General features: G+C 44.4%; 1 protein-coding gene across 2 annotated transcripts; it reads right to left on the bottom strand.

Annotated features, from left to right (window-relative positions):
- Positions 1-263: 263 nt before the first annotated feature.
- Positions 264-20,021, bottom strand: OTULIN (OTU deubiquitinase with linear linkage specificity). 2 transcript variants are annotated; one of them, XM_083519461.1, is made up of 9 exons: positions 19,890-20,021; positions 17,655-17,902; positions 15,125-15,454; positions 8,930-9,006; positions 6,171-6,274; positions 4,477-4,620; positions 4,036-4,161; positions 1,564-1,833; positions 264-517 (listed from the first exon to the last, which is right to left on the bottom strand). In XM_083519461.1, the coding sequence occupies exons 2-9, from the start codon at positions 17,858-17,860 to the stop codon at positions 323-325; spliced, it is 1,452 nt and encodes a 483-aa protein (XP_083375587.1). In that variant the 5' UTR covers positions 17,861-17,902; positions 19,890-20,021; the 3' UTR covers positions 264-322. The 2 variants fall into 2 exon arrangements, with proteins under 2 accessions (XP_083375587.1, XP_083375588.1); XM_083519462.1 differs by lacking the exon at positions 15,125-15,454.
- Between the last annotated feature and the right edge of the window lie 1,356 nt (positions 20,022-21,377).

The raw sequence follows: 21,377 nt of genomic DNA on the forward strand, positions 1-21,377 counted from the left end.
GTACCTCAGGTAAAGAACTTTGCTTCAGGATGAGAACAGAAATTGTGCTCCGGCGGCGCGGCAGCAGCAGGAGGCCCCATTAGCTAAAGTGGTGCTTCAGGTTAAGAACAGTTTCAGGTTAAGAACGGACCTCTGGAACGAATTAAGTACTTAACCTGAAGTACCACTGTACATTGTATTAGGATTTTAATTTCAGAAGTTTGCACCAAAGTGTTGAAAATTTAACTGCCTTTGCCGGAAAAAAAATAAACCGGAAACTAAGATTTGCTGTTAAGTTGTTTATTCCATTTACGCACCTGTTTGTTTTTGTTTTTTTGTTTTTTTACAAACTAGTCTCTTCGCACACTCGAGCAGGGATATTATAATGTCTGTCATCTTCAGTTATAAGGGTTACAATTGGCCAGGCCTCTTCTGGGTCGTTGGGGTAAAGAGTGATGAATTCATCTGTGTTGTACTTATAGAGTCGATAGACCTGGATGGTGTGTTGCAGGGCGTAAGCCAGGAGAAACATCTCCACCTAGGTATCGAGGGGAGAAAGTGAAAAAATAATTGCCTGCATTATTTAAAAAGACAAATTACTGATTTGGCCAAATGTGTTGTGGACATGTATTCTGGGACGCGGGTGGCGCTGTGGGTTAAACCACAGAGCCTAGGACTTGCCGATCAGAAGGTCGGCGGTTCGAATCCCCATGATGGGGTGAGCTCCCGTTCTTCGGTCCCAGCTCCTGCCCACCTAGCAGTTCGAAAGCACATCAAAGTGCAAGTAGATAAATAGGTACCGCTCTGGCGGGAAGGTAAATGGCATTTCCATGCGCTGCTCTGGTGTCAGTGTTCAGTTGCACCAGAAGCGGCTTAGTCATGCGGGCCACATGACCCGGAAAAACTGTGCAGAGCGGACAAACGCCGGCTCCCTCGGCCAATAAAGCGAGATGAGCGCCACAACCCCAGAGTCATTCGCAACTGGACCTAATGGTCAAGGGCCCCTTTACCTTTACCTTTAATATATGAGATAGACTCATGACATGAAAAGCGAGATATGTCAAGCCTTTATTTGTTACAATTGTGATGATTATGGCGTAATTTGTTATAATTGTGATGATTATGGTGATGAATATTCTGATATTCTAATTTTTCGAGTTTCACCTGTAGTTATATACTCAGAGGGAAATGCCAGTGTAAGCACTGGATTTGTTTTTTCAGTGATCCATGCAGCTGGCAAGGACCTTGGAGGTCTTCTGGTCCAATTCCCGCTTCTCAGTGCAGGATGCAACCTTCAGCATCCCTGACCGATAGCCGGCCAACCTCTGCTTAAGGAGAACGTCCAGAGGAGACTGGAAATTGCAAGGCCACAGATTTCGTTTATGCATTAGGAGAAACATCAAAGTCAGAATTGTAGACTTCAGATTCTCTTGAGATTCCCTGCTACTTTGCTTGGCAGGTCCTGCCTGGGCCTATAAAGGTTGAGTTCTGGATTGCACCAAATCAACATCTGCTTCCCCTGCTCCTAATGAACAGCAGGGAACAAATGTTAGATCCCATTTTGGTTGAATGTGAGGAACTTACTTGTTCAAGGCCTCCCGTGTGACCGAGTTGATTCAAGTGGTTTTCCATCAGTTGGGAAGGATTGCTGGATGTATCCCGGGCAAAGAGAAGCCAGGCGAAGACGGGGACTTCCTTCCCCTTCTCGTTGTCTTCGTACAAATGGATTGCCGTATTGAGCATGAGAAATTTCACAGCTTCGTAGAGTTTGTATTCATCTTCCTCACTTCTAAAAAGCTCATCGCAAGCCGCTTGCCTCTCAGCGAAGGCCTTCATTTCACTCATACGTTTCCACTGTAAAGGCAAACACACAAATGAATGGAATGCAAGAATAACAGCAGGAAATAAAAGTCCAGTGCGAACAACGCTAAAGAATGCGAACAGCATCCCTTCTGGACAGCTTGGATTCAGATCTCTAAAACCATCAGTGAAACCTTTTATCCGTAAAGGTAAAGGTAAGGGGACCCCTGACCATCAGGTCCAGTCGTGGCCGACTCTGGGGTTGCGGCGCTCATCTCGCTTTACTGGCCGAGGGAGCCGGCGTACAGCTTCCAGGTCATGTGGCCAGCATGACTAAGCCGCTTCTGGTGAACCAGAGCAGCACACAGAAATGCCGTTTACCTTCCCGCCAGAGTGGTACCTATTTATCTACTTGCACTCTGACGTGCTTTCGAACTGCTAGGTTGGCAGGAACAGGGACCGAAGAACGGGAGCTCACCCCGTCACAGGGATTCGAACCGCCGACCTTCTGATTGGCAAGTTTAACCCACAGCATCACCCACGTTACTTTTATCCATAAAGGGCAACATTAAATTGGTGAGGTTGCAGGCCAGGAGGTTTCATTTGGTTGTGATGTATTAGTGTAGCAGGGAATGAAAGAGAAAATACAAATGATTACTGGGGACGGGGGGAGAATTAGAGGGGCTTCTATTCAACTGTAGGTTCTCAAACTTCCTTCAGTCTTCTACTCAATATTTTGGAAAGTTTTTTCACTATGCACTTGGACACCTCAAGATAGCATTCCCAAATTTTGCATGACAGTTCTGAAGATCAAGGAGCTATAGATCTTCTTTATACTTGGAAACGACTGAACACCATTTCCAATCAAGAGGGAAGGCTGAACCTTCCAAAACTGCCATGATTTGGGGGCTTCTTAGAATTCACAAGCAACGCCAAGTAGCAAAGTGCTGCTAGCATCTCATAAGAGTATCTATACTGTGGTGTTGGTAATCTATAAACATTTAAGACTTAGATTATTCGATTGATTGGTGAGTTAAAAGACAAGGGCTTAATTTCAAAACCTTGATTTCATAATTGCACGCCAGGCTTCCACAAACAAGTCCGAGTGCGAAACCAGGTACAGTAACAGCTACATGAAATTAAATTTCAGCTGAAATAAACTAAAGCACTAGACTGAGCAAATCAAATTCATAAAGAAAGTGCCACAATTAGATAATAAGTAACATTGCACCAACATAGCATTAATGACTACTGAGCAAAATATCTATTAAACAGCAACCAGTAACAAGAATTACAATAAGTATTGTACCAACACGGCACCAGAACGATCTGTTCCCCCCATGAAACATGTGAACACCGGAAAGGATCTGGAAGGGTAATTTGCACAGACAAATCTGTTTCAGTATGTGGACTGATTCTTGCTGAAGTGGTGTGATTAAAACTGCCGTCTGTTGTTTTAATCAAAGAGACAACGGAGTGTGCCTCCGCCGGGGAAGCCAAACTGCTGCGTGATCTCCCCGGGGCTCAAACCTGGGCAGTGTGTTGAGAGGTCCTGGGCTGCCCAGGCAACAAGACTGCCCCACCCCTCTCGGCCTTGCTGATGTGGTCCAAAGGAAAGCAGAACAATACGTTTGGCACCAGCTTGGCTGCACGAGATGCTGGAATAAAAATAAAAAACCACACAAAAACAAGGCGCCATCCAGCCATCTTAGGGACTCCACTCTGGCTTTGTGTAAGGCAGCCTTTCTCAACCTGTGGGTCCCCAGATGCTTTTGGACTACAACTCCCATCATCCCTGAGCTCTGGCCTTGCTAGCTAGGGGTGTTGGGAGTTGTAGTTCAACAACATCTGGGGACCCACCGGTTGAGAAAGGATGGTGTAAGGTTTACTCCTTAGCCTTCTCTTCTCCGGAAGATATCTCACAATGCAGAAGAGGTTTAGGATCAGAGTTTCCCTTCTCCTATATCAGGCATGGCCAAACTTGGCCCTCCAGCTGTTTTGGGACTACAATTCCCATCATCCCTGACCACTGGTCCTGTTAGTTAGGGATGATGGGAGTTGTAGTCCCAAAACATCTGGAGGGCCAGGTTTGGCCATGTCTGTCCTTCCCTCTACAGCACGTGCAGAAATTGCCGCCTTGATCATTGGACGGCCGTCTAGTCCCCAGCTAATTCCAATCTCCCAACTGCTTGTTTTAAATAGTTAGAAATGTGGAATTGACAGTAAGGTGAGCTAGGAATGCACAATTTGTCAAACCTTGCTTTTTAGTAGTATTAAACAGTCTTTAATTTCATCCACCAAGTTTTCAGCTTTGCTGGTCCATTTTTGCCTCAGCTGCCATTGCGCAATCCAGCCGTATTTCTCCATCAGTTTCTCCGGGAGCTACAATTTTCAAAAGATAAAAGTTAATCTTTACCAGAAATTCGACAAGGCAACTCATTATCTAGTGATATGTTTTTATTTAATCAGGGCATCTAATTCCTGCTGGCCAGAGTTTCTTTGACCAGAATGGGTACTTTAGAATACTGCACAATGAGAAAGAAAACTTGTGTCTTGCGCCTTTTGCTTTTGTGTTTGCTTTTGGTATTAGTTAAAAAATAATTTGTGGCAGGCGAACAAGCCTATACAAATACTTGCTAAGCAAAAGCTACCATCGTTTTGTTCTATCAAGAGATGTGCTGGAAGTTGGCGACCTACCAACATCATGTCCTCTCTCTTCAGCCAGTCAGGAAGCTGAACAGCTTGGCTAAGGGCTTGAAACAGCGTCGCTCTGACGGCGCAATAGTTATCCCCTCGCACTCTCCTTATCGAAATAAATTTCTGTGAAACTGCTTCGTAGCCCTGTGCGAAGAACAAAAAACTACTATTAGATGCACACACCCAAACAAAATAAATAAATCAAAACCTTCACGTGCAGGAGCCCAATATGAGGCCTGATGTATAGAAGCATCACTCAAGAATTTGAAATCTCAATGGGGTTGCAGTCCCTCAGATGACGAAGCACACACTGTGACTCTATCTGGAAAGATCAGGCAACAGTAACCCATGCCCTTGTTGCATTTAGGCTTGACTACTACTACTACAATAACAACAACAACAACAACAACAACAACAACAACAACAACAACAACAACAACAACAATAATATATTATTTATACCCAGCCCATCTTGCTGGGTTTCCCCAGCCACTCTGGGCGGCTTCCAACAGAACACTAAAATACAATAACCTATTAAACATTAAAAGCTTCCCTAAACAGGGCTGTCTTTAGATGTCTTCTAAAAGTTTGGTAGTTGTTTTTCTCTTTGACATCTGGTGGGAGCGCGTTCCACAGGGCGGCTGCCACTACCGAGAAGGCCCTCTGTCTGGTTCCCTGTAACCTCACTTCTCGCAATGAGGGAACCGCTAGAAGGCCCTCGGTGCTGGATCTCAGTGTCCGGGCAGAACAATGGAGGTGGAGATGCTCCTTCAGGTATACAGGACTGAGGCCATTTAGGGCTTTAAAGGTCAGCAGCAACACTTTGAATTGTGCTCAGAAACATATTGGGAGCCAGTGTAGGTCTTTCAAGACCGGTGTTATATGGTCTTGGCTGCTGCTCCCGTCACCAGTCTAGCTGCCACATTCTGGATTATTTGTAGTTTCCGGGTCACCTTCAAAGGTAGCCCCACGTAGAGTGCATTGCAGTAGTCCAAGCAAGAGATAACCAGAGCATGTACCACTCTGGCGAGACAGTCTACTATGATGTGTTCTACATTAAATTTTCAGAGTAGTTTTTACAGTTCTGTCAGAAATTACTGATTTTGTTATACTGTTAGAAATACGTAGACAAGTAATTATGAAATTATCGTGAGGTTTAATAAGTTAACTGTTTATATTTGGGCAACTTTTCTGCTGTACTTTATTGGAAGGAGAAAAACGATCATTTCCTTAATAACAATTTAAACAACTTATTTAACCAAAGCAATAACATTATAGCTATGTATCCTTCAAATACATCTGACCCATGCTGTTTTGGGCTTTCCCATTTGGACGATAGGGCCATGATCTCAAACGCTGGACAAGTTAAGCTTCGGCGCCAAATTCAAAAGGAAGAACTGGGAGCACACTTCTTGAATTTGGCATCCTTATCCTTTTCCCATCTCTTTTTGAAAGTTTAAAGCCAGCATGTTTCAGTGACCTCATTCTGAACCATTGTGTGTTTCTGGGCCATCATTAAAGGCAGCCCTATGTAGAACACATCATAGTAGACTGTCTTTCTGAGTCTTTCTGTAAAAAGATGATTTAAATCAAGTCTTACTGACTTAGTGATTTGAAATCCAATCCACCCTGCTACCAGGTAGGATTTTGTTGTACACAAACCTATGGACTATTGCAAGAAAATGAGATCAGACCTTCCTTATACATTTGGCCTGCGAGGTGGTTCCTCTCCATTCTTTTTGACAATAATCCATGATGCCGACTTCTGGTTCAACACTTAGCTTATTTTCTGGAAAGTCTGAATTGCAATTAGGAAAAGAGAATCCATTTTAGTGGGGGAAAGTCAAAAGAAGCACAGTTCTTGTCTGCATTACAAAAAAAAAAAGCCAATCTGTATATACATTTGTGGAAATTGCAGGCCTCTTTGGCTGCAAGACCCCTGAACCTGGGTGAAGGGCACTCAGGGAGCTTATCAGCTTCGGTACAAACTACTTAAACTTCAATCTATTCCGTTTTGACATTTAATCAAGTCTTCTCTAAAGAGCTCACGCTTATTTCTGACGAGCAAAAGGAGTGTCTCACAGGTGGGCGCAGGACTACTGGGTTGCGGGGCAAGACCTGCAGGGAAATCTTCCTTGAAAATAAATGGTTGAAGTAGAGATGAAGGACTGCCCACCCACACTGCTCTTGTCCCTTGTAGGATATTCTGGTCTAATATTTGCTTCCTCCCAACGCAAAGCCTGGCTTTACATACCTAGCTTTGTTGGAATTGCGTGGAAAGGCTAATCGCAGTCATTCTGCGATACCTGGTTTTCAACATCGTGATGTATCACCAGCGAAACATTATCATAATAAATAACAAGATGAAAGATGAAAAAATCTTTTTAAATAATTCCAGTGGAACCTTAAAGATCAACTAAATATAAGCTTTCAAGGTATGAGCTTTCGTATGTAATACACACTTAATCAGATACAGATAGGTAGCTGTGTTGGGGTATTACTCAGAAGGGTGGTGGGAAAGGGTGGTGTAAGACCTACTGCAGTCGTTAAGAGTCGTCAACAGGCTCATCTCAGCTATCTGCCAATCTCCCATTCCCACCACCCTTCTGAGTAATACCCCTCCCCACCTTCTCACTATATAGAAGGATCTGGCAACTTCTGTTTCAGTGTATCTGAAGAAGTGTGCATGCACACGAAAGCTCATACCAAGAACTAACTTAGTTGGTCTTTAAGGTGCTACTGGAAGGAATTTTTTTATTTTGACACTTAATCAGAGGAGAGGAAGTGTGTATTACATATGAAAGCTCATACCTTGAAAGCTTTTATTTATTTATATTTTTCATACTACCACTAAATATAATTAAGAAATAAAAATTACATACATCAATATTTAGTTTATTTGTTATTTACCATCTTATTTCCTCCCATACATTGCATACAAAAACAAACGTATGTGCAGACACCCACACAAAATGATAATAATGAAAGTAAATATTTTTTCCCTTTTTATCTTCCAAAATATTTTCTTCAACTTTGACTTCCTGTCAAGTCCCTTTGCATATATTTTAACTTGCATTTGAATGTACACAAAACAATAAACCTTTCTATATAATTTTTCCAATACATTCTGAAAACATAATAAATCCTTAATTGTTGTCCACCTCCTTTTAGTTCCTTTATCACTCGAATGCTAGCACGGAGTGAAAACTATTATTGTATTTTTGAACATATCTTCTATAACCATCCCATAGTTGATCTTTAAGGTGCCGCTGGAATTATTAAAAATGATTTTTTCCATCTTTCATCTTGTTATTTATTATGACTATGACAAGTCAACATGGCTATCCGCCTGAATCAGCAGCTAAACATTGCAATATATAGTGATATATCACAAAGTCTGAAAAAAGGATGGAGCTATGCAGAGGCTGGATTCACAGTTTTCCCCACATTGTGATGTTTTGCATAGCGCGTGCACACACGCACACATCACGATTTGTAATAGATTGGCAGGTCAAAAATTATGAAACCAATATCATGATATGGACTTCAAACCGATTTTAGATGAAATATCGCCCAGCCCTAACACACATCATGATTTGCAATATATTGCCAGATCAAAAGCTATGAAACCGATACAGTGGAACCTCCGTGGTTGAATGTAACCCGTTCGAGAAGACCGTTCGACTTCCGAATAGTTCAACAACTGAGGCGCAACGGGTGGTTAGCAATTTCAATGGAGAAAATGGAGAAACTTGCCTCACAAGCCGTTCGACTTCTGAGGCGTGTTCGAAAACGGAACCATTCACTTCCGGGTTTTCAGCGTTCGGGTTCCGAATCGTTTGGCTTCCGAGACGCTCGAAAACTGAGGTTCCACTGTATCACGATGTGGACGTTCAAACAGGTACTGGGTGATATATTGATATATCACCCAATCCTACTCTAGGAGGCAGCAATAGACTACCGCTGGGAATGAGGTTGTGTTTGGGGTGAAACTTTACAACTCATTTTGCTGCAAGAAGAAGAAGAAGAAGAGTTTGGATTTGATATCCCGCCTTTCACTCCCCTTCAGGAGTCTCAAAGCGGCTAACAATCTCCTTTCCCTTCCTCCCCCACAACAAACACTCTGTGAGGTGAGTGGGGCTGAGAGACTTCACAGAAGTGTGACTGGCCCAAGGTCACCCAGCAGCTGCATGTGGAGGAGCGGAGACGCGAACCCGGTTTCCCAGATTACGTGACTACCGCTCTTAACCACTACACCACACTGGTGCAAGGCATTAAGGTGGGGGTCCCACTGCCCCCCCAAGTCCTGATGCTATAGGTTCTGTGATTTCCTCTGGGGTTGGCAGGTGGCAGGCAGCTCCCCTGAGGGCAACGCTCACAGAGAAGCTGACTTCTACTTTACACAGAATTCAACTAATATATCATGCTCTATATGTGTAGCGCTGAAATGTACCTGAGGAGCCTGTCCCACACACAAGCAATACTTTCTCTCTCTCTATTTCTTCCGCATCACGGTACATGTCCTCCTCGCTGCAACAACATCAATACACACTTCACATAATGGCAAAGGGCTAATCCGTAGACATTTCTTTGAGTTAACTCCGGAGTGGGGAACCTTTGGCCAAGGGACAGGATGTGGCCTTTAAGACCTCACTAATTGGCCCTTGGCACCACCATTCTAGAATTATGATCATGGCTCTCGGTTGCATAAATGAGGAGAGGCAAGTACAGTATAGAAAACCCTGGATTTTGTGTGGGTGGAATGCAGAATTTTGGGTAAAGTGCAAAGTTGCACCTGTTGCTCCGCCCACTTTTGGTTCTGGCCCCACCCACCACCATCATACTGCCCCCAGGAGACTCCCTTAAAAGCCAGTGTCAACCTTGGGCTGAGAAAGATTTCCCATTCCTGGAGTAAATAGCTATTAATAAGAAACAAGGTTGTTTGGGGCGATTGTGGGTTGTATCCAACGAAGTCGTCGTCTGAGCAGGACACTATCTGCAAGCACAACAGAACTCTGCCTCCCCTCTCATCCTCCCCCTGAGTGTCGTTCCACAAAAGAAGGTAAGCTCTGTTCCTTCAAGCCTCTGGAGCAGATCTGGGTGTGGAGGGTCAGGAGCAAAAAAGAAGTTTCCTTAATAATTTTGTTAGCTCCAGCCACGCTGTGCAGCTTCCCTATACAGTCGTACCTTGGTTCTTGAACTGAATCCGTTCTGGGAGTCTGTTCGACTCCCGAAACTGTTTGAAAACCAAGGTGCAGCTTCCAGTTGGTGCAGGAGCTTCCTGCAGTCAAATGGAAGCTGCGTCGGACCTCCAGCTTCTGAAAAGCATTCGCAAACTTACTTCCGGGTTTGCGGCGTTCAGGAGCCAATTTGTTTGTCAACGAAGCCATTCGAGAACCAAGGTGTGACTGTACAGGGCTGCCTTCAGATGTCTTCTAAAGTTTACATAATTACTTATTTCCTTGGCAATTGATGGGAGGGCGTTCCACAGGGTGGAAAATGTTCCCTCTTCCCTCGCTTCTCGCAGTGAGGGAACTGCCAGAAGGCCCTCGGAGCTGGACCTCAGTGCTCATGGGATTCTACCTGCTCACACAATGACTTGGTTGGAGTCAACCAAATGGGCTTCAACTGTACATTCATTTGAGTAACAGTAAAAAAAGAAAAAACTTTAAAAGTTGCAAATACTCCAAAAAAAGTCAAAAGCAAGTAATAATGAAGACACACCTTTTCTTAAGATCTTAAGATCTCTAACAGTATCAGATTGTTGCCTCCCAGATTTAGAATGCATTTTGTTGGTGATGGCAAAACCTTTGGAATCATAAAAGAAGGGAAATAAAAAAAATCACATTATATTCAAAAAGCAGTCTAACAAAGCTTCTGCTACATTAAAACATAAAAACAAACCCAAACATGTAAAATAGAAATCTTGGGATACTTGGAAGTAACATCCTTCTGAATTCATATGGGGCTTAATTTGAAAGGAAATCAGCATAAGGTTACATCACATCAAGGTCATCACATCTAGGACACATTATGGCCCGCATCCTAAGAGACTCAGGTACCCGCCTAAAGTTGTGGAATGTCCCCCAAGTGAGACACATCTGTCTCCACCATTATTAACTTTCAGGAGGAATTCAAAAACATTCATGTTTATTCAGGCTTTTAGGTGGCTGAATTGAAATTGTAATTGAAATTGGAGACAATAGTTAGAGCTTCCATATTTCAAAAAGTGAAAATTCGGACACATAAGTTGTTGAGCTATTTTAGGCAAGGTTGTTGAATTTGATCCCCTGCTAAATTTGCCTGTTTGCCCTCTGACGAAGAAATGACCAGTCCATAATTTTAATGGTAGGTTTATTGTAGCTGTGAGAGACAGAATAACAACAGAAAAAAACCCTGGAAACCCAGAAGACAAAAGTCAGAGATTGATGTCCGTTATAATGAGTGAAATAAGTATTTGATCCCCTATCTTCGTCAGGGGGCAAGCGGGCAAATTTAGCAGGGGAACAAATACTTTCCCCCCTCACTGCAGCTATTAATGATAAATTAACATGAGCCATTAAGGTAAGACGGGGAATACGCAGGAGAAATAATTCTCAGGAGATATGGAAGGTGTGTTTGTAGAATATGTACTGTTAAAATGGAAAGGGGTCAAACCATCGCAAGAGGTGTTGAAAATTTGGGAGGTTGAATAGTTGCGATGGAATGGAATAAAATAAATAAAAGTGGGATATAAATTAAGAAGAAATACAATAGATCAGGCTTCCTCAACCTTGGCCCTCCAGATGTTTTTGGCCTACAACTCCCATGATCCCTAGCTAGCAGGACCAGTGGTCAGGGATGATGGGAACTGTAGTCTCAAAACATCTGGAGGGCCAAGGTTGAGGAAGCCTGGGTTAGATCCAGAGAGGATCTTCCAGGAGCCCTTTTCTGTGAGCAGAAAGAGTTTTTCCAACTTAACACAAGAAAAGAGAACTAGCAATGTACATCCGTATAGTTAAAGCTACAGTTTTCCCAGCAGTAATGAATGGAAGCGAGAGCTGGACCATAAAGAAGGCCGATCGCCGAAGAATTGATGCTTTTGAATTATGGTGCTGGAGGAGACTCTTGAGAGTCCCACGGACTGCAAGAAGATCTAACCTCTCAATTCTTAAGGAAATCAACCCTGAGTGCTCACTGGAAGGACAGATCGTGAAGCTGAGGCTCCAATACTTTGGTCACCTCATGAGAAGAGAAGACTCCCTGGAAAAGACCCTGATGTTGGGAAAGATGGAGGGCACAAGGAGAAGGGGACGACAGAGGATAAGATGGTGGGACAGTGTTCTTGAAGCTACCAGCATGAGTTTGACCAAACTGCAGGAGGCAGTGGAAGACAGGAGTGCCTGGTGTGCTCTGGTCCATGGGGTCACGAAGAGTCGGACACAACTAAACGACTAAACAACAACAACAAGGTGTATCCACTAGCTTCCGCAATCTCTGGTCTATACTTGTGCTAAGCCCATCTGGTATTTGTAGCTCTTCTGGTGCTTGTGCAACACTCCAGAGAATCATGCCACCGCGGGATTTTCTTTTGCTTCTGCAACTCTGGATCCACCCCGATAGTTTGGCTAATTCAGGTGGTGGCTGTTCTGAAGGAGAGTGTCCCAACACCAGAAAGAGGTTGCTATCGAAGGAATCTAACCCAAAAATTAATCTCAGAAGTACTTACTGTGGCCGGGGGAGCAAACAGCAAGGAAGCTGGAGGAGCAGGTACGTCATCGCCATCAAAATGCATGCTAAGTCATCCTGCTGGGCAGGAGAAGACAGCAATCCGTGACGGACAGAGACTTGAAAAACAAAGGTAGCTTTTAGGTCCTGGTATTTGACTTATTTGTCCAACAGCCTTGGCCTCTAAAACGACACCTCTCCTTTCAATGAAAGAAGATTTGGACAGTTGGAAACACTGTATGCTTTTGTCAGAATTTTGGTCGCCTCATCTGATTTGTTTAAAAGCCCTGGACAATTTCCATGAGAACTACAGTGGTGCCCCGCAAGACGAACGCCTCGCGAGACGAAAAACTCGCAAGACGAAAGGTTTTTTCATTTTCGAGTTGCTTCGCAAGACGAATTTCCCTATGGGCTTGCTTCGCAAAACGAAGCTTGCCCCTGCACCCCGGACCTCTTTTGAAGCAAGCGGCGGCGGGGAGAAGATCGCTTCTCCCTGTTGCCAGCCCCGCAATCTCTGGGGACAGAGGGGAAGGTGCACGCGCGCCTTCCCCTCTGTCCCCGGACCCCTTTTGAACCAAGGGGCGGCAACGGGGAGAAGCGATTCTCCCCGCTGCCCCTTCTCTTGCTTTAAAACAGATCCCCTCTGTCCCCGGACGGTCTCCATAGGAACGCATTGATTGATTTTCAATGCATTCCTATGGGAAACCGTGCTTCGCAAGACGAAAAACTTGCAAGAAGAAAAAACTTGCGGAACGAATTAATTTCGTCTTGCGAGGCACCACTGTAGATCTGTTGGGATGAATGGATCCAGCGGATCTCCATTTCCCATCCTCGGCTCAGCTGTAACTACAGAGCATCTCCCCCATCCTTTCTGAGCCAAGTTCAGTGGATCTTAAAGAGAGAGGGGACTTAGGTTGGATCCCAAACCCGTTCAAACTCAGTCATATGTCTTGGCAACCTAGCATAAATTAAGCCAGCAATGCAGTACAGTGGTATCTTGTTTCTCAAACGCCTTGGTACTCAAACAACTTGGAACCCAAACACTGCAAACCCAGAAGTAAATGTTCTGGTTTGTGAACTTTTTTCGGAAGCTGAACATACTCAGTTTTGAATGTTATACTTCTGACTTGAGGGCCACACTTCTGTTTTGAGCGTTACGCTGAGGTCTGTCTGCTTTTGCTACTTATTTTGCGTTTTTGTTTTTGCGGCATTTTTGTTTTGTTTTTGTGACTGTGTGGAACCCAGTTCAGCTACTAATTGATTGTGTGACTGCAGTACATTGTTTACTGCTTTCATTTTATAGATCAATGGTCTCGTTAAAATAGTAAACTTAATGTTTTAAGGGTTATTTTTAAAAATCTGGAACGGATTAATCCATTTTGCATTACATTCTATGGGAAAGCGCACCTCGGTTTTGGAACGCTTTGGTTTTGGAATGGACTTCTGGAATGGATTAAGTTTGAGAACCAAGGTAGCACTGTATTTTAAAGGCTTGTTTCCCTTTCTGCCAGGCGTAGGCAGACAAGCAGCAGCTCCACTGCTGAATGGAGCTAGAGTTGTGTAACTTTATGCTGGCTGACTTACACCAGCTTGCTTTTCGCCAGCTTCCTGCACATAGGGCTCGACCCCTTGGTCTTTCCACACCCTGGAAGTGAAATGGGCACAATGTTGCTCTAAAAAGGTGCCAATTGTTCTGCCTGGGGTACTAGGTCGTGCCATTTTAGGGGGTGAAGCTTAATTTTTGTACATTTCTTCAGTGAGGGGTATTAGCAATCTGTTTGGGGGTATGAGGAAACTTGCTGTTGTTTTTGTGACTGGACAATATTTAGCTGGACAATATCTACACTTGAACTACTTCTGCTCAAATGGTTACTCTGTTTGCTATTCACATAAAGGTAAAGGTTAAGGACCCATGATAGTTCAGTCCAGTCACAAACGGCCTTGGGGTTGCGGCGTTCATCTTGCTTTACTGGCCGAGGAAGCCGACGTTTGTGCGCAGGCAGTTTTTCCGGGTCATGTGGCCAGCATGACTAAGCCGCCTCTGGTGAAACCAGAGCAGCGCACGGAAACGCCGTTTACTTTCCCGCAGCAGCAGTACCTATTTAGCATCTCAAATGCCCAACTGGATTCTACATGGGCAAAAGTTTTCGTTACATCAGATTTCTAACCTCTGCGGTAATATTGGCCACCAAACAATGGAAAATACTTAAGCCCCCTTTTAGTTGTTTTACATTTTAATATACCACTTTATCTTTTACTAGGAATATTTGAGAGGTTTTGTACATAGGCTTGTAAGATTTGGCCTAGAAAGAGAGGCTGGGGAATCAGAACGTCTTGTTTCCCAAACAAAGGATCAAATCAGAATTTCAAGTTGGCTTCTTCATCCTGCGGTTACTTATTTTCTACAGGTACCAGAACACTTACCATGGTGATTGCAAGGTTAATCAGTATCAACACACCAAACAGGAAGATTTGCTGAAAATAAATGGGTTTACCCATTGGTCCCCCAATACAAAGAAACACTTTGAAAGAACAGGCGAACTGAGGTTTAAATTGTGATCAGGATTTGGAAGCAAAGCTTGAAATGGCCTAGCAATTCTAGATTAAAGCAGCAACCAGGTTAGCCTTAACCATGGTTAGTGCAGGCACAGAAGTAAATATCAAAGGGTAGTTAAGGCAGACCATGCAAAAGAGAAGATTTGTGCTAGAAAAGGAAGGGAAAAGCCCATGTTTTTCCAAGCAAACTTTCTATTCGCAAAACACAGTTTGCAAGGACCACGTTTTGCATTTGTCTGAAGAACGAACCCATCGCACATGGAAACTTGCTCATTCTTCCAATAAAATAACTTCTATTACTATTTAGCATCTGGAAAAATATGGTAAAGTCAAGTCACAGGTCTGAAAAGGCTTCTTCAGCAAAACTTTAATGACAAAAACTCACTAGTCTACAGACGATTCCATTGGGGAAGTGATGAGCGAGGCAGGCAGGTTTTCTTTACTTTTGTGAGAATTATCTTGGTGGGGTCGAGATACTTTTGAGACCTCTGTCTGGGTCCTCTTTGTACAATTGCCGCCATCTTCTTTGATGGTCAACGCAGGGCTCCCTTTGTAGCTCATGCTTGAACTTACGGAAGACATTTTGTCATGAGGAGTGCATTTTTCCTTTTTGTTTTTAGAAAACTGTATACCAAAAATACTTTTTTTCCGCTTCTCTTCTGCGGTAACGGAAGGACCAGTTGCCTTCCTCGCCATTGGCTGTGACATCCCAGGGCTATGAGAAAAATATATGAAAAGCCTCTGTGAGGCTTAAAAGCTTATTCACTCTTACACAGTTCAAATAGTCCAAATGAGACATGAAGCAACATTGGATGGGGTGTCTGAATAATGGATGGAGGAAGCCTAATTTGAAGATCATCATTTCACATAATTAACTGAATTTGCATGTGGTCTTAACTCCCAGATGTAGACACAGCATTTAGTCTGCAATATTCTTATAATGAAATCAGTACTCATTTGTATCACCCCCTTAAAGTCCAAAACCAGACAATGTAAACCGTAATTTAATGTGGGCTTGTTTTTCACATATATTCCCGTTTCTCTTATCTTTCGGCATATGCAAAATTAACTCACTAACTACAAGTGGTAGAAGTTTGCTTCCTGAAGCAAAGAAAACGGGCATCTTCAATATTCCAGGAAGAGCTGTTTCTTCGCAAGTTACAGAGCAGAAAACCCAAGCTTGCCATTGAGCATAAACCCAAAAGGGATCTGCAACCAGTCCTGGCTGCATGGGAATTGTCCTTGCACGATAAGCGTGCTGATCACATTTTTACAGAAAGTGCCCAGCCAATAATCTCAGTATTTTAGAAACCAAACCTCCACTCACCTCATATTTTTTAATTAATTGATCCGAGCAATTTTACCACCCTCCTCAAATGTTCACATTCTCTCTGTGCCTACAAAACATCTTTGCATCATCTCTCCTTGAAAGTTGATCAACAGTCAAGGGAAAAATGGCTGCATCTGCATGGCACATTTAAAGACATTATCATACCACTTTTAATTGCCCTGCTCTCCTGGGAGCTGTAGTTTGTTAAATGTCCATGGAGGCGCAGGTTAATTCTGTGTCCAGGGCGGCTGTCTACCAGCTCCACCTGGTACGCAGGCTGAGACCCTACGTGCCTGCGGACTGTCTTGCCAGAGTGGTGCATGCTCTAGTTATCTCCTGCTTGGACTACTGCAATGTGCTCTACGTGGGGCTACCTTCGAAGGTGACCCAGAAACTGCAATGAATCCAGAATGCGGCAGCTAGACTGGTGACTGGGAGTGGCCGCCAGAACCACATAACACCAGTCCTGAGAGATCTGCATTGGCTCCCAGTACATTTCCAAGCACAATTCAAAGTGTTGGTGCTGACCTTTAAAGCCCTAAATGGCCTTGGCCCAGTATACCTGAAGGAGTGTCTCCACCCCCATCGTTCAGCCCGGACACTGAGATCCAGTGCCAAGGGCCTTCTGGAGGTTCCCTCATTGTGAGAAGTGAGGTTACAGGGAAACAGAAAGAGGGCCTTCTCGGTAGTGGCACCCGCCCTGTGGAACGCCCTCCCTTCAGATGTAAAGGAAATAAGCAGCTATCTTATCTTTAAGAGACATCTGAAGGCAGCCCTGTTTAGGGAAGTTTTAAATATTTAATGCTGTATTGTTTTTAACACTTGATTGGAAGCCGCCCAGAGTGGCTGGGGAAACTCAGCCAGATGGGCGGAGTATAAATAAAAAATTATTATTATTATAAATTATTATTCCTAGGGAATGCTGACAACTGTAGCTCCTTCCCAATATTTTATATATGGTGAAGTAAGCACTCCTGTGTAGGAATTTGGGTTTCCCCGAACATGCATGTAATTGTATGTAATGAGGCTGACATGTGTGCTAATTTAATTACAAAAGACCATCAGAACAATGTCTCACATCTTGCCTGTGCACAGCAAAACAGACGGCTTGCGGACAAGTGATTTTTTTTTTTAAATAGGAAATTGATCATACACAAAGCAGAATTTACTCTTGCTGGCTGCAACACAACCAGAAATCAAATGATCGAGATTATTCGCAGTTTCGCTATTTATGAAGTGCATGTGTGTTTGTGGGAGCCAGTCAGACAAACAGGACTTTATTCACTCTGCACCGGCATTTTACAGAGAGGAGGGGAAGGAATTCAACTACAAAGCTTGTATGTGAACTATTCAAAATGTTCGTGTGTGTGTGTGTGTGTGTGTGTGTGTAGGGGCAGCTGGCAAAGGGAACGGATATGTGTATTTCTCATCTCTGAATCTTACCACCTTTTACTATGACAAATAACGCAGCTTAGATGTTACCCAAAGAGGTAACACACAAATCGAATTGATGAAACAGAAACGTAAGCAAATCCTCGGCTTTATTTTTAAACCCTATTAATCCGCGGTTAACGAAGGCGCTTACCTTTCTTGGGGGGCCTGGCTGCTACTTAGCTTAAATCGCTTAGTACTGTCTGTAAGAGTTGCAATGCCAGGGCTGGTGCAAACCTGCCTTTCCGGAACTGGTTTTGGCCCAGTCGGTTTGTTCTCATTTCCCTCAGCAGCAGCAGCGAGGACAGTCTTTCTCCCATCCGGAGGCCTGCAAAGCTGTCCGTCCTTATCTGCGCTCATCTCTGCAGGGCAGGAAAGCCTCTTTGAAGTTTCAAGCCACCACTTTAGAGGAAGGGGAATCAGGAAAAGAGAGAGAGATCCATCAAAATCCACAACCACAAAGAGGAGTACCAGATGAATGGAAGAAATTTAAGGATTATTTAGTTAAATATGCTAAAGATAATATAAGTAGAATTACTTGTGTGTACAGTGGTACCTCAGGTTACATACGCTTCAGGTTACAGACGCTTCAGGTTACAGACTCCACTAACCCAGAAATAGTACCTCGGGTTAAGAACTTTGCTTCAGGATGAGAACAGAAATCGTGCTCCTGCGGCATGGCAGCAGCAGGAGGCCCCATTAGCTAAAGTGGTGCTTCAGGTTAAGAACAGTTTCAGGTTAGGAACGGACCTCCGGAACGAATTAAGTACGTAACCAGAGGTACCACTGTATTTATACCCCGCACATCTTACTGGGTTGCCCCAGTCACTCTGGGCAGCTTCCAACATATGTAAAAACATAATTAAACATTTAAAAAGACACACTTCCCTATGCAAGATTGCCTTCAGATGGCTTGGAGGGGGTCGGATAACTCCATAAAGGTAAAGGGACCCTTGACCATTAGGTCCAGTCATGACCGACTCTGGGGTTGCGACGCTCATCTTGCTTTATTGGCCGAGGGAGCCAGCGTACAGCTTCCAGATCATGTGGCCAGCATGACTAAGCCGCTTCTGGTGAACCAGAGCAGCGCATGGAAAGGCCATTTACCTTCCCGCCGGAGTGGTACCTATTTATCTACTTGCACTTTGACGTGCTTTTGAACTGCTAGGTTGGCAGGAGCAGGGACCGAGCAACGGGAGATCACCCCGTCGCGGGGATTCTAACCGCCGACCTTCTGATCGGCAAGCCCTAGGCTCAGTGGTTTAACCCACAGCGCCACCCGTGTCCCATGGATAACTCCATACCCTCCAACATTTCTCCAATGAAAATAAGGACATCCGAGGCATGGCTTTTTTTTCAGCAGGAACGCTCCGGGACTTTGTTCCGGAACCTGCCCTGAGGGTTCCATCACCTCTCCTGAGCGTTCCGGCAGACCCTCTCTGTGGCCACAATCATCCTGGTGCTGCGGGCGGCGCATTTTCTGGGTGGGGAGATTTGGATGGATCGGGAGTTGACACGTTGCACGCTTTTTTCAGTGATTCTCTCCTCTTCCGAAAGAAGCTCTATAAGGGAGGCGTGACGCGATGTGTGTTTTTGGCGACTACCTAAAAAAAATCCAAACCACTTTGATGGCTCCCTAAAAAATAGCCCAACCACTTTGATGGCTCCCTAAAAAACAGCCCAACCCCTTTGATAGCTCCCTAAAAAAATAGCCCAACCACTTTGATGGCTCCCTAAAAAACAGCCCAACCCCTTTGATGGCTCCCTAAAAAATAGCCCAACCACTTTGATGGCTCCCTAAAAAATAGCCCAACCACTTTGGCATCCTTTTGAAAGAAACTCAACGACTTAGGGTTGTCCGTTCCAAAAAGCGGCGGTGGGAGTTCCTGCACCCCCGTTTTCTAGGGGGTGGGAAAAGCACTGATCTTAACTGGGATCAAATCAGAAACCGGGACGGCTTCTCTAAATTAGGGACGTCCCTTTAAAATAAGGGACACTTGGGAAAGGTCTGCAATCCTAAGCGAACCCAGCGGGGGTTGCTTCCAGGAAAGCGAGTTCGGGGCTGGGATGGGGGTGGTCCAGAATCCTGATCAGGCACGCTTCTCCTTTGTGGTTTTACTCGGGAGTAAGCCTCGGCGGAATGAAGCCCACCACAGCAGCCGCGCGTCGGGAGAGGGAACCCCTGGAAGAGTCGAGATTGCCCCGCCGGGGTTCTACTGGGGCGGCGGCGGCGCTGTCCTTTCCGCCCAGCAGCCCTTTGGAAACCTCCGGGCAGATGCGCGCGGACAGGATCGGGCGCAGGGCGGGGCAATCGAATCTCTCGCCTTTTGCAGGGCGCTGCGGAAATAATAATAATAATGATGATGATGATCGTAAGATTTGAAATTACCTCGGTCGCAGCAGTGGTTTCATCATTCAATGTCCGGTTCTACTTTAAATATATATCTATATCTATCTACTGTTCCCTTTGCTTCCGCGTTTTCTCTATAAACTTACATGTCAGTAGACTCACACGTGCCGAACTAACTTCCGGGTACACCTACGAAGCCAAGTTCCGGGTTGCATTGCATTGATAAAAACTATAAATCTCCAACGGGTTGACTTCACCCCCTTCATGGTCTCCTGAGACAGTCGGAAGCAGACAACAATGGCATATGTATTATTATATCGTGTAGAATGCATGTATTATTTTATACCATATTGCACATTTGTTTTTTTTAAAAATTGTATTACTATAGATCAACATGCTGTGCTATATTATATAGAATTATATATATGATATATTTTATATCTTCTCCTTCGGCGGTCGCTCGTAGCCGAGTAAGATTGCCTTCCATGAATAAGGTCTTAATATTACATTACTGTATATAATATGTGTGTGTATTACGCCAGGGGAAAATGCGGGGTATGAATAAATGAACAAATGTGTAACAATAAAATAATAATAATAATAATAATAATAATAATAATAATAATAATAATAATAATAATAATAAATTTAAACGAACCAAGAAGTTCCATCTCAGGCAGCACCGGTTGCTGTTCTCTACTTTTCGTACCTCTTTGGTGCTTCTTCCCCCTACTTCTCCCCGCCCCCGCCCCTTGGCCTTAAACGCCAAAGCCGCAATTAATACCCCTCCCACAATGCTTTGCGAGAGGAAGGGAAGGGGGTGGCCTTTGCCCTTGCCCAAGATGGCCGCTCCCTGTGTCTTTGGGGTCTGCTCTCCTCGCTGCCTTTGCAGAAGCGATCGAGGTCCTTAGTTAGCCGCGTTATTTTATTTTATTATTGTCTATTTTTTTTATTTTATACCTGCAGAGAGGGAGAGAGGGTTGTATCAGGGGCGCCGCGCCTGCTTGCAACGGCGTGTTTTGGCAAATATTTACTGTATTTTCTTTCCGAGCGGGCAGAACACCCGCCCTTCCATAGCAAGGGATATTGCAGCGAGGCTGCAGTCTTACGCACGCTTCAGTTGGGACAAGAAACAAACAAGGGCAAAGGTGTCCCTTAAATAACCTGACATTTCAGCATGTTGCAAGCTTCCTTGTCCCTGGAGGGTCCTCTTTGCAAGGAGTAGGACTTCTGTAGGAAGCGGGTGCACCCTGAGCCGCCACCCGGCTTGCGCAAAAGGCCCAATAAAACCTGTGTCGCATGGTATGCAGTCGGGCTGGTCGCTCGTGGCAGGGGAAAAAACCCCATAATATCTGGGGCAGGCCACAGACCTGGAGAGGAAGGCTTGCGACTTGCAGGGGAGAAGTGTTTTCTCAGCCCTCTCCACCCACAGTAGGGCTGTTAAGAGCGTTGACGCAATGGATATTGTAGTTAGGAAAGGTTCGGAAAATGGCAGCCAAACACACACACCTCAATCTCAACGGGAAA

This window comes from Podarcis liolepis, assembly GCF_965112155.1.
Source record: "Podarcis liolepis genome assembly, chromosome: 8".
Taxonomy (NCBI): Eukaryota; Metazoa; Chordata; class Lepidosauria; order Squamata; family Lacertidae; genus Podarcis; species Podarcis liolepis.